This window comes from Vigna angularis, chromosome 2 (assembly GCF_016808095.1).
Source record: "Vigna angularis cultivar LongXiaoDou No.4 chromosome 2, ASM1680809v1, whole genome shotgun sequence".
NCBI lineage: Eukaryota > Viridiplantae > Streptophyta > Magnoliopsida > Fabales > Fabaceae > Vigna > Vigna angularis.
In genome coordinates, this window is record NC_068971.1 from 46,372,356 (window position 1) to 46,386,269 (window position 13,914).

Below are 13,914 nucleotides of genomic sequence, written 5' to 3' on the forward strand. Positions count from 1 at the left end.
TCTACTAAAAAAAATTAATTGAAAAAATGGTTATCCTTATGAATAAAATATATTTTAAAATTCAATGAGAAAGGCAAAAATTCTACATAAAAGCTATTCTCCTTCTTCCATTTACCAACGAACTAAACTCCACTTGCTCCTCACTGTTGAGCACGCAAGCCAACCAATCATGGCAGGCATTCGAATGATAGGTAAGTAACACGCTTCCTCACTTTTCGATTCAGATTCTAATTCAAGTGAATTAACCATTTTTTGTTCTACAACGAACACAAATGCAGATATAGCCGTCAATTTCACCGGTGAGGCATTTCATCAAACATTTTTTGTTCGTCATTCGCCTATTCTCTATCTAATTCCAAAAACTGCAGATGGCATGTTCAAGGGAATCTACCACGGCAAGCAATGTCACGTCTCCGATATTGCAACCGTTTTGAACAGGGCTTGGGCTGCTGGCGTCACCCGAATTATTGTAATGTTTTCTTAACCAACCTTTCATGTCTGTAATGTCAAATTTTATTACGAATGTTAGTTTTGCTTTAATCATTAATTGAGCAAATTAAGAGAAATTCAGAGTTATGAAATTGAAAGTTTAAGAAGATATTATATGTTTCAATTGGGACAACGAGAGATGCTTCGGGTATTTAAATTTAAAGCTGTTGATTGGACAAAGGATTTTTCGACACCAGTTTGATAACATAAATTATGAACTGTGTTTTATGTTTGAATAGTTTCTGGTCAGTTAGGACTTGCTTTTTGTGTTGCAGGTAACTGGTGGGTCTCTTGAAGAATCAAGGGAAGCACTTGCAATTGCAGAAACAGATGGTTTGTCTTATTAACATTGCTTTCTCTTGATGACTTTCAAATGAAGAATGTGGATTTTCACTAATTTGATGATTTATTGATCACTTATAGGAAGACTTTTCTGCACCGTTGGTGTGCATCCAACACGATGCAAGGTTGTTTTTCTCCTTTAGGAACTTTTCTATGGAAGTGTTTGTAACTATGACTTAGTCTATTGGTTCAGGAATTTGAGGAGAGTGGAGATCCAGAGAAGCATTTTCAAGCTCTTTTGTCCTTGGCTAAAGACGGAATTCAGAAAGGAAAGGTATGGTTATACACTTGTGGTAAGACAACTATCAAACATCTCTAAATTTTAACTAGACATCTAAGATCTGCATAGTTGAGTTCCATCTCATTTGTAATAAACATACTCACTAAACATTTTCATTGTGTACGTTGTTCTCATATAGTTGCAGAACTTGTGTTCCTAGTTCAGAAACTACCCAAGTACTTAGAAATAACTGTCATATCATATTTACTTCTCTTCATATGCAAGGTGGTTGCTATTGGAGAATGTGGATTGGACTATGACAGGCTTCATTTTTGCCCAGCAGAGATTCAAAAGAAGTATGCAATCTCTCCATAGTCTCAATTAGATATGCCTCATATTCGTTTTCTCTTTTATTGATTTTTGTAATATATTAAAATCATCGACAAATCATATTTTTTTTTATCTGTGAAAGCAAGGTATTTCGAGAAGCAATTTGAATTAGCACATACCACAAAACTGCCTATGTTTTTGCACATGCGAGAAGCTGCTGCAGATTTCTGTGAAATAGTGGAGAAAAATAAGGACAGGTGAGATTGCTGGATCTCACTGTTTTCAAATTAATAAAGTTCTAATCCTGCAGCTTTAATTTATCTAATGGTTAGCTTATCATTCTATTTATTTTGTGAAGATGAATTTAATTGTGAGAGTTGACTGTACCATGGCCATCTAGGCTGTGGTACTTCTGCTTTCAACTTCAGGAATGAAGGGGAAAATAAATATAAACGGTTTAAGATCCCCTTATAGACAACGTGCAACATTGAGGCCTTTGACAACACACATGATACAAACATTATTTGCAAAAATAGAATAAGTAACATTAAATTTTATATCTCGTTTACCCATTTTTTGAGCTTAATATACGTCAGCGCATGTGTTTTATTCTATTCCTTGTATTTTATGAGATAATCAATTCAAAATGTAAGTTGTCTTAACCATTTTTACCTGTACATCAGGTTCACTGCCGGAGTCACCCATTCCTTTACTGGTAGTATGGATGATAGCATTAAGCTTCTCTCATTTGATAAAATGTACATAGGTAATTCACCTTTTGAAGGATTACTTTTGACCAATTTGAAGTTACCTTGATATGTCTGATATTAGGCTTTTCCTTTTCAAAGATAGGATTTTATTGTTCTAATTGTAATTTTGTTGAGATAAAAAGATGAATATACCTTGAGAAAGATTTCTGTTTTCATATCATTGGTTCTGATGTTTGGATACTAAAAAAAGAAAAGGAAACACAAAAATAAACGTAAAATTTATGAGTTCAATATGTAAAGGCTAATTACGTGTTTCTGGAGAGGATATTGGTGTGTTTAATTTTCCTTGTTAAAAGTTGCACAAAATTTCTGTTTCAGATATTGGATTGTAGTGATTGAGTACTAGAAATCCAGTTAAATCTCATCAATATTACCTTGGTCCTGTGGCAGGCATAAATGGGTGCTCTCTGAAGACAACTGAGAACCTTGATGTTGTTAAGGGTATACCTATTGAAAGAATGATGATTGAGACAGACTCACCATACTGTGAAATCAAGAATACTCATGCAGGAATTGGTTTTGTTAAATCTACATGGCCTTCTAAGAAGAAAGAGAAGTATGATCAAGAGTGCATTGTTAAAGGCCGAAATGAACCTTGTTTAGTTAAGTAAGTGGGATGGTTTTGTTTAAGCTGGCTTGTGACAACTTCCTAGTTTATTAACTGCTTCAATATGGCTTTGGCACCATAGCCACAAGGAATATCTTCTATTCAATGTAACTGTAGTTAGGAAATCAATATTCAAGTTTACTAGAATCGAAACCCTCGGCATGATTTGCTAGTTTTTTCCTTCTTGTTACGTTATAAGACTATCCTATACTTATAACTAAATGAATTTAACATTATGCATAGAATTATACCTCTTCAAATAATCATGATTGCAATTTTTCAGGCAAGTTCTTGAAGTTGTTGCTGGCTGTAAAGGCATCACTGACGTGGCTAACCTCAGCAGAACAGTATACCATAACACTTGCAGGTAACATAGCTTGTCTCTAGACTTGGGTCTATTACTGATGGAAGTAAGAACTTGTGCAATTACTAGTCTTTGATCATGCGCAGATACAACATTATCAGATATGACTCATCCACCAATTTGTCAATTCTTGAAAAGTATAGGATATGATATGTATAGTATTCGTATTGAAAATAATCAAATTAAGATATACTTCTATACTTCTTAAACATTGGTAAATATAAAATAAAAATTATAAATAACTGTTTTCCTAAAATCCAAACAAGAAACATACTTCTACATTACCAACTATAAAATAGAAATTACAAGTAATTTCTTAATTTCCCAGAAATAGGAATAGTACCAATTTATTTTCTCGTTGTGCATTATCTAGAAATAGGATAATTTCGGTAACTAGCTATGTTTTTTCAAGAAAAAAAGATTCCATTTCAAGATTTCTAGCAGCATCAAAGCTATCTCGGCATATGCATGACTCCACCAGTGTCCAATGTCTTAGTACTTCCATGCACGTATAATTCATCTTTCAAAAATAAAAATGCGTATTGTTACTATGGGCTTATAGCTGACCGATCGGGTAAGTGGCAAAATAATTAGAAAGAACCGAGCAGTTGACATGCCACGAAAGCATCTCTTGAACGTTCGGTCCCGACAATCGTTAAGCAGAGTTAAGACACAATTAATGTCACAACGGCTACTGTCAAGCGGTTAAGGTTTGCATTAATGATCATTAAGGGGTAAATTAATTGGTCAGATTCTTTTAAATTCTATGTTTAATTTCGAGGTAAACTTACTTTTGACTCACTATTGAATTACTAAAGACCTACAGAGAAAGATTCTGACTTGAGCTTCGGAGTGTATTCTGCAGGTCACCCCCCACACAAGGACAAACGTTCGGCACACCGGAGCATCACTTAGGCGACATCCTCGTCCCAATTCAACCGAAACATTTTGGCGCTGCGCGACCGATCGGTGTGTGGGGGTGACCTGTAGAATACACTCCGACGCTCAAGTTAGAATCTTTCTTTGTAGGTCTTTAGTAATTCAACGGTGAGTCAAAAGTAAGTTTACCTCGAAATTAAACTCCTATTTTATAGAGTTTAAAAGAAACTGACCAATTAATTTACCCCTTAATGATCATTAATGCAAACCTTAACCGCTTGACAGTAGCCGTTGTGACATTAATTGCGCCTTAACTCTACTTAATGGTTGTCGGGACCGAGCGGTCAAGAGATGCTTTCGTGGTATGTCAACCGCTCGGTTCTTTCCAATTATTTTGTCACTTACCCGATCAGTCAGTTATAAGCCCATAATAACACTTATAAACCAATTTTATGATTTAACTTGTTTCTTTTGCAATGGCAGAATGAAGAAACAGGTAATCTAGTTCCTACGATAATAACAATTGTCTTAATTGAGAAAAAAATAGTCAACTTATTTGTTTTTCATGAGAAATTGACATATGCTATTACATCCTTTTTTCTAATCTCAACGGTTGTAATTTTTTTTTAAACATTTATTCCTCTCCATAGAAATCTCGTCAGCCTCTTGAAGTTATTCTTCACTATAATTCCTACAAAAGTCAGTAGATTACTTACAGGAGTTAACTAACTATATATTTACCTAGGATTCAAATAGTGAATAATAGAGGGAAGTGCAACTCTTGGTATACCTATCAATTAAGTCTATAAACAACTTCATAAAACGTTGAAGTATCCTGTTCTCTTTTCCTTCATATTTGTACTCTCTGGACTCAAATATAAACGAAAATGAGTCATATATGGTGGATTCAAATATAAGCAAATTTCAATTCCTAAACCTTATTTAATGTTCCCATTTAAAATAAAAATGACTTTTAAACCTAAACATAATTATCAATAAATATAATTTGGGGGCAATTTAGGAAAAATATCACTCTATTGTACGAAAAGAATAATATTAAATAAATTTGACTTATAAGTAGTATAATTATAAGTGATTAGATTATTACTACAAGTAATCTATTATCTTTTGCTGGACGAATAGGTATTATAGTGAGAAGTGGCTCCAAATAGAATTTCCCCTTGAGGATGATGAGATTTTATTGTAAAGAAACAAGGGTTTGAAAATGTTTTTCACAACTGTTGAGAATAGAAAAAATGTTGTACTTTAATATGACGATATGATTCCTCGTATAAAGAAAATAGTATGCTTCCTTTGACTCAAATGAAAATAGGTGGACATTAGATTCTAAATCTTAATGGGTGATGCGTGGTTCTCTTGTCCTCTCCTTAAAAAGTTTGCTTTAGGGCCTATAGTGCACATCCTAGTTTCTATATTGTGAAAGGAATTGGAGAACCATTCACTCATCAAAGATAAAAATGTTGAATCCCAAAAGCACTGGGTTTATGTGCATACTAATTTGAAGCTTGTCTTGAAAAAAGAATACATGTATAAGGGAGTACATTCTCTAATATACACACTTCATTGGCTCTTGAAAATAAAAAAATAGAAATGGTCTTATTTACTAAAGGAGGGGATGCAGTTAATGCTATTCCTATTTCTGGGCAATAAGAAATCGAGAGTTCACTAACAACTTTTGTTTTATATTTAGTTATGTCTAAGTCAGTTCTTTGTTTAGATTTTTGAAACTCGGGTTTTCAATTTTTTTATTTTATTTTAGACAAGGAATGCTAGCTCTCAAACACTCTTTAATACTTTCTCTTCAATTGGTCGAAATTGTATGGAAATCACAATTTTAGGTGGGTCTCACTTCCAAATCAAAAGAGAGACTCGTTAAATGAGAAACGAGACTCGTAAAAGGTTGTGATTTCTGATAAATTTCGGTTAATAATATGGAGAATGTTGCTACTATTCCTCATTTTATGTTTATCTTGGTTTAGTAAGTATGTTGTTAAGAGATTTTTGAATATGTATTCTAACCTTTATATCTCTTAAGAATTGACATATCAACGTTATGTAATAGGGAAAGTTCTAGAACACTCTAACATGCTCTTGTATCAGTTAAAAAAGTTTTACAATCGCAAAAATTGGTAAAGAGAATCATTAATTGTGGGGAGATGGCATATTCAAAAGATTATGTTAGAGAGTATGTTGTTCGTATTTCATTGTGTGTTGTATCTGATGCTCATGTTGTATGCCTATGATAATCATAGGAAGAAAGTGAAAATACAAATCTAGGTCATCAATTTACATTAGGCTTGGCCAAATTTGTCTCGGACTAGAAGATTGACCTCATGCATATTTTTCTTTTTCAAAAAATTGAACTTAACTTATTGCTAAGTTGTTAGATGATTAAAGTCTTGATTGATGGGCAGCGTCTCGGACCAGTACTAGAATACCATCTAATGATTTTGAATACCATGCTGCTTGCCAAATTTGCTCGTGACTCGTTGCCATATGGACTGTCTCTGTTGTTATTCTGTAGGGTGTGCTTGTGCATATGTATATTTTCCTAATATGCGCTCTGGAGCTCCAATAAAAATATTGCTTTGCAGGATTTTTTTCCCTCATGACTTAGATTCTGCAGCTGATGCTCTACTAGCTGGCGGTAATCCTTCTTAAACAGACCTGCCAGTGACTTGACCTTTGCTTTTCTTCGGAGCTGTTCGGTAACCCATATCTGCATTTTCTTGAGAAAGCTAAGTGTCCTTGAAATGCAGCTGAGATTGTCCGTCCAGTCCTCTTTGGGAAGTGACAAATCAGAACTGATTCCCAGAGGTCGATCTGATGAGTGTATGACAAATTATTTTATTGTATTTTATTGTATTTTAATGAGCTTATAATGTGAAGAAACTGTGGTACTAAACCAGAAGCCAATAGGATTCGATATGTCGTATGGAGTGGATATGTTTTTGTTGGATGTCATGTTAAGAAGTAAATCGATGGAGGCTAATTGGTGGTCGATCTGCAGTCTCTTAAGTGCTGCTGCCTCCAAACATTTTTGTTGCTTTTCACCTTTTTTTAAGTCAGTAGAGTTCCACTGCTCAAGCCTGGTGTAAGATGATGCAACAGTCACTGTCATCGTCATATCATGCTGTTTCAAAAAGTTATTAAATTAACTAATTATAAAACCTGTTGTTGACAATGATGGACATTGATCTGAAAATGTGATATCGAGCAGAGCTATCATGAAGGAATGAATCGTTATCAGATTAGAAAATTATTTAAAGCGACTTACATAATTTTTTTTCTATGCTTCCAGTATCGCACAATCTCAATGGATTTAGGTTGAATCGCCGTCTAAAGTTATAGCTTTTCCTTTGGTAAAATAATAATTTTATTTTAAAAAATAAGTATCAAAAGTTGTATTTTTATTAAAACATGCGTATTATTATAATTATAATTTTTATATGTAGTCATTATACCTAGAATAAAAATTAATTTTATTAATATTGCTAAAAAATTTAAATTATATATAATACTTTTTATTTTTCTTTTAATTGTTTTTACTTTTTAAAAAAGTGAATCTTGATTCAAATGTAGGACTATATATATATCATATTTAAAAGTAAGAGTCCATTTAGAATTCGTGTCAATTAGGTGATATGTTTGAACAAACCATTTGTCATCTTTAATATCAAATATTTTCTATTTCTTTTGGATTTATATATATATATATATATATATATATATATTACTTCAATTGGTTAGAAAATTTACCCTATCATTCTCATAAAAAGAGCTGCCAAACTTCTGGGTTATTTGGTAATCATCAGTCTGGGTACTACTGAAATTATGTGTAAAGTAATGACGATATAGAAATGACTTGAATTAATCGCTTGCTTAAATGAAAGCTGGTTCGAAGAATTATTGCCTTTAACATGCTCATACTTTCAGCTAGCACTCGTAGCGAAATAGTGACTCTAATCTGTCGCCTTGGCTTCCATTTTGTCATTATTTCACCCTCAACAAGAGTTTAGGACTTAAAAAGAATTCACTTCAATAAATTATTAGTTGACCAAACTCTGAAAGCTAGCCTTTCATAATTACAAACAGTGTAATTAACATCGACCCCCATATAGATATGATCGTTAGTTGTTCAATAAAAAATACATTTCACAACTGCCTGAGGATCTACTTATTGTATAACGGATATGACGGGCAAGTTGACAGGAAATTTGCCAAGTGAATTTTGCGGGCAAAATTTTGATCGATTAAATTGCTTTATGTTCTGGCACTTGAGACCAATTCCGAGCTTTCAACATTGATTCCTGCATTATCCTCAAGTACTGGAGGAGATGATGCTGCCCTAGCTTCAGCCAAATTCAACCGCAATGGGCGACCTTGTACTTCCTGAAAAACGTATCACATTCAGACGGAATGTAGTTACATAATCAGACCGATATCATAAGATGAACTTGAAATTGCAAAATTGATGTACCGAAAATGTTCTTACCACACCAGTCATAAAGTCCAAGGCAGCTGCTGCAGATTCGGCAGTTGTGAAAGAAACAAAGCCAAAACCTCGAGATCTTCCACTGTCCTTCTCATAGACGACTTTGGCGCTCAATACGCCTGGTTGCTCAGCAAAAGCTTCTCTAAGACCCTGTGAGTTCACTCCCCACCCAAGGTTTCCACAATAGATCTTGTGAGGGCTGTCTACAAACCCTCTGTAGTTGTTCCTCACTTTTGCCCCCATTACCAATCTTTCCCCTCCTTTCGGTACCTCTGGGAAGTTTACCTTCGCAGTCCTACCACCAACTTGCTGCTCACCCAAACAGTCATTAATATTACCATTTAGGTCACAATTTAGATTAGAATGATCAGATCTCATCAAAGCTTTTAATAAAATAATTTGAGTATTGCTTTTTATAAGATATCTCCAACATCACAATACCAACCACAAAATAAGAGAGATCTTCTGGTAGAACAAATTGTCATCCAGAATTATTGTAAGGCAAGGAAAATATAAAATCATATATCAAATGATAAGGATGCAAGAGCTACTAATACCAACTCAGCAATTCTGTTACAAAGGACAACTCAACAATTCTGCTATTGCTCCGCAATATTGCAAATTTCCTTTTTGTACTTATTCTTTTATTTTCAGTGACGCATAGCATTTATGCAGTGCCTGTACATATACACAAGACCTCTGAACACAAATTTGCAGAGAGAAAAGTTCCTCATTCTCTGATATTTTCTTGAATCCCTTTATCTTTATTTTCTGTTATAATTTAGAGTTCTGATTGCTAAATTCATTCATGGATCAGTTATTGATGCCCAACAAAACCTCAGTTCTCCATACCTTGTTAATTCATCTGGCAATCCTTCCTTCATCGTTGTCCCAAAAGTTCTTTTGGAACCAAACTATTATCGTTGGTCTTGCTCATTTCAAAAAATAAAATAGGTTTCATTGATGGAACCATAGAAGCTCCTACTTCTACCAACTCATCATTTCCAGCATTGCAAAGAGCCAATATGTTGATTGTTTGTTGGATTCTCAAAGTTGTTTCATCATCATCATTGTCCAAAGCATTATTTGTATGGATAATGCCTTTGACGTATAGAATAACTTGAAGTAAAAGGTTCTTACAAGGGGTCATGATTCACATTTCCAATCTTCAGGAGAAGATCTCTTCTTTCAAACTAGGAGAATTGAGCATTACAGTTGATTTCACCAAAATCCTGAGGGATGAACTCAATTTTTTCCTCCCATCACCAGCTAGTTATTGTGCTTTCAAGTGCACTTGTAGTGCTCCTTGGAATGTTACACAAGATCACTTTACTAAGTTTCTAAAGGGACAGAACTCATTCTGTTGATGGATCCCCAGCCATCCTTGAGTCAAGTCTTATTTCTTATTATGAAGCGAGAAAGACAGATTTTTGGTGATCAATCTAATCAGTCCAAAGCAAATGTGAAAGGAGTCTATAAGAACAACATTGCAAGCTGTGGAAGAGGTTCTGGTTATGGAAGAGGCCATGTACCTCAAAAGGGAAGCTATGGAAGAGGCAATAGTTCTAAAGTCTGCAATCCTTTTGGAAAAATAGTACCTTTGATACTTGCAGCAGAAAGCATGGTTTTCCCCCACATTTCAAATTTAATAATCAGACCCATGATCAAAGTCAAACTAATCCAGTTTTTCAAAATCGAGATTTAGTGAACAGGATCGTGAAAATTGAAAGGCAGAGTTGCAGCCTCGGAAATTTGGTTTTACTCCTAAGCAGTGTCAAGCTTTGTTAGCACTATTACAACAGTCTAAATCTAGTAGCAGTGTTTCAAATCAAGTTTCAGTCATCTCTTCTACATCAACATCTCCAAACATGTCAGCACATATTGGTAACTTTCCTTCATTTAATCTTTGGACACTTGACAATTGTTTATTTTTCTCTTGTTTCACTTCATATCATAAAATTAATCCTGTCTGTATCAAGCTGCCAAATGGAAATCAAGTCACAGCAAACTATTCTGGAAGTATTTTCCTCAATAAAAATGATATACACAATGATCAGTACATTCCTTGTTTTTCTTTTAATCTTCTTTTAGTAGCAAAGTTAATCAATTGTGCTAAAATATCCTAATCTACTTTTTCATTTTGATGATTGCATCATCAAGTATTGCCAAGACAATAGTATTTATTAAGAGGACAAAACTGGAAGAGATTGTATAATATTTCTTTGAAATGTGATAACAACCACCAATATGATTTTTTTAACACTAAAACCACAATATAAAATGGAGGAATTAGTATAAATAGTGCCACAAGGAAAGAAAACCCTACGCAAACTGGATTTTTTTTCCATTTCTCGGGAAAATTGAATCATTTTCCCTTAACTCATTTTCATAATATAAGTACTTGATCATCTTTGATAACTCAGTAAATCAGAACAAACTCCTGGAAATGTTTATCACTACTTTGATTAAAGACCGTAGGAAAAAACAAATTATTGGATTAGAAAAGCAGCTACTCCTGCTGGAAATATGACTATGAACATTGAGCAAATAAACCATTAAAACGTTCTAATAATACACTCTCACACTCTTTGCAACACATTTTCACCTATTGATTGTAATTCAAGTGTTCGCTTATTTGGGAATGAAACCTGCTAAATGTAGAATAAGACCCACACATGTGGTAGGACCTACATGAATTGGAGTGTAGAGGGTGTTTTACTAGCATCTTTCAATAACAAAATTATATAGCAGGTAATGTACTGAAACTTACAGAGCCATCAAACATTCGAATTGCCTCTTTAGCATCCTCTACAGTTGCCATTGTGACAAATGCGAATCCCCTGCTTCTACCCGTGACACGATCATACACAATCTATAAAATTGAATCAATCGAAATACGGACCAGCATTAGATTGCACCATAAACACCTTAAATTCATCAATCAAGCAGAAAAATAAGCACAAAGGATGAAAAGGGTGAAAAGGGAGAATAAAAATGGCGAAAAGAAGAAACCTCAACAGACACCACGCTACCAGCTTCTCCAAAGAGCTCTGCCAATTGGGAATTAGTAATTGAATATGGCAAGTTTCCAATATAGAGCCTCCCGGCATCGTCGTTCGAGTCTGAAACTTTTCGCTCTTCCTCTTGTTCTGTTTTTTCAGAGGTTTCTGTTACCGGTTCGTCTTGTCGGGACTCTGTGATGTCTTGACCCACTTCCAAACCATCGAAGGTGGCGAACGGTGGGGACAGACGATGAAGTGGAAGAAATGAAAGACTGAAATTTTGGGACTTGTGGCTAAGATTGGGTGGTTTTTGGAAAATGGGTCTCTGAGGGAAGTTGGAGGTGCGTGAAATGGAAGAGTGGGTGAGGGAAAGGTTGTATATTCTGTTGCAGACAGAAGAGGAAAAAGAAGCTGCAGTAGCCATTTAGTGTCTGAGAGAGAAAAAAGGATTGTTTTTTTTCAGAATTGAGTATGGAATTGTTATTCCTGCAGAGTTACTTAGCAGGATAAGGTTCCTTTGCTTGGGAACACTTCGAGATGGTACTCTCACTTCCTTGCATCAATATCTTTTTTATCAATTTTTTTAGATTTAATTCATCATTTTATCCTAACTTTTAAGGGTTTAGTTCAAAGTGATCATATCTTTTAAAAAATTTCAATAAGATCTCATATTTCGTTAAAAAATATTTAATTCGGTCATTTTCGCTCATACCGTTAAAAACACAACAGTTGCAAATACCATCCTGACCAAACCTAAGTGAGTTGTAAGTGAGTTGTGCAGTTTGATAAATAGGTGACTGAAAGAATTAAATGCAGAGAGAGAAACATAAATGGTTGTTTGAAGAATTAAATGCAGAGAGAAATGTAAATGACTTTATCACCCAATATACTATTCCATCCTATATCACCCAACAATGCACCAGTTTTATACACCCACCTCCAGATCTCATCCTATATCATCCTATATACTATTACACTCAATAATAACTCAAAAATTATATAATTTTCGAAACCCATAAAACTAGATATTTCACTGGTACGACGAAATATATACTCTTTGTATTTTTTCTAGATTACTTTCCAGAACACACAAATACACAGACAACACTTTAAACTCTCAAACTTACACAACATACAACTCACAAAGTACAACCCATTTTCTCTCTTTCTCTCACGGTGATGCACAACTCACAAACAAACACATGACTCAATAATACATGCAACAACTCCACTTTTTCTCTGGTTTCTCACAGTGGTGAACCTTTCTCTCTTTCTCACACAAATAACTCTCACAAAACACCATGACTTTGCTGCACAGACTATCGGAGACCCTCTTTTTTCTTTCTCTCACAAAACCGTGAGGCTTCTCTCTTCTTTACATTTTACTGCCCAATCCCACGGTGCACACACTTACAAGTGTGTCACACTTCTTCTCTTGCCACAAGGTGCCAATTTATCATAAACAAAAGCACAAACATCCAAATATGGTGACTATTTTAGTGCTCACTTTCGGTGCTCACATAATTACATACAAATAAAGCATTTGCTAGTGCATGGGTCCAAACAAATATTTAAAGTTTACCCAACACACTCATACCATCATGTGATGAGAGTACATTACTCCACATTTATACAACTTCCATACATTTAATACCCATAAAACATTCCATGCAATTACAAAATAATAATTTATTATACCCATAAACATATGTTGGTATCTCTATTGAGAACACAACCCATCACCAATGCACTCTATTGTCATATTTCACTCATACAACATGTTAACACTTTCTACTCTTATTTACATTCTTAACCTAGCCAACCTACGGCTACCCTCCAAAGATTCACGATATGCACTTTTTCCTTACTACAAACCACATGCACTGTAATCCTTCAACCCGTGCATTCATATTCTGGGAATAACATCCCAAACCATTTTTTTTCCTTAGCAACCCACAACCTTCCAATTGGGTATACTATCTATCCACGTAGTTTCTCAAGATTAACAAGTTTCAAAAGAAACACATCATGCTCAATCAATACATCAAAAAGTTAACTCCCCTTACCTGGGTTTTCTAGTGAATTCTTTAAAGGCCCCTTGGTTCCTAGAAAATCCTGTGACTGCATCAAGGGCCCCTGCACAACTCCTTGGTACTCACAATGTTCTTCCTATTACTCATTACGCTCATGGTGGAGGACAAAAAGTGGTGGTTTCTCTCTTGCACACTCTCTCGAGTTGTTCTAGAATGTAACTTAGGGTTGCTTCTTATTTCGCACACAAGCCGCCAGAGGCCGCGCATTCTTCCTCCCCCGCTGTCGTCGTCGTTGAGGATACCCAGCTAGTGGCTCCCCCACGCTCCCAGGTCTCATCGGATTCCCTCTAGTACCCACCGGA

General features: G+C 34.9%; 2 protein-coding genes across 4 annotated transcripts; one reads left to right on the forward strand and one right to left on the reverse strand.

Annotated features, from left to right (window-relative positions):
* The first annotated feature begins 92 nt into the window (after positions 1-92).
* On the forward strand, positions 93-7,215 carry LOC108326818 (uncharacterized). Of its 3 annotated transcripts, none has more exons than XM_017560391.2 (12): positions 93-191; positions 279-299; positions 369-469; positions 765-822; positions 913-956; positions 1,025-1,105; positions 1,337-1,407; positions 1,528-1,638; positions 2,065-2,147; positions 2,542-2,758; positions 3,042-3,125; positions 6,617-7,215. In XM_017560391.2, the coding sequence occupies exons 1-12, from the start codon at positions 170-172 to the stop codon at positions 6,681-6,683; spliced, it is 960 nt and encodes a 319-aa protein (XP_017415880.1). In that variant the 5' UTR covers positions 93-169; the 3' UTR covers positions 6,684-7,215. The 3 variants fall into 3 exon arrangements, with proteins under 3 accessions (XP_017415880.1, XP_017415881.1, XP_017415883.1); XM_017560392.2 differs by lacking the exon at positions 6,617-7,215 and adding an exon at positions 3,209-6,610 and having other exon boundaries at positions 105-191; XM_017560394.2 differs by lacking the exons at positions 93-191; positions 279-299 and having other exon boundaries at positions 389-469; positions 1,025-1,124.
* An 821-nt stretch (positions 7,216-8,036) lies between these two features.
* Positions 8,037-12,061, reverse strand: LOC108329459 (33 kDa ribonucleoprotein, chloroplastic). Its single transcript, XM_017563667.2, has 4 exons — positions 11,530-12,061; positions 11,288-11,389; positions 8,518-8,826; positions 8,037-8,414 (listed from the first exon to the last, which is right to left on the reverse strand). Exons 1-4 carry the CDS (start codon positions 11,941-11,943, stop codon positions 8,286-8,288), a joined length of 954 nt encoding a protein of 317 aa, XP_017419156.1. The 5' UTR covers positions 11,944-12,061; the 3' UTR covers positions 8,037-8,285.
* Positions 12,062-13,914: the final 1,853 nt, after the last annotated feature.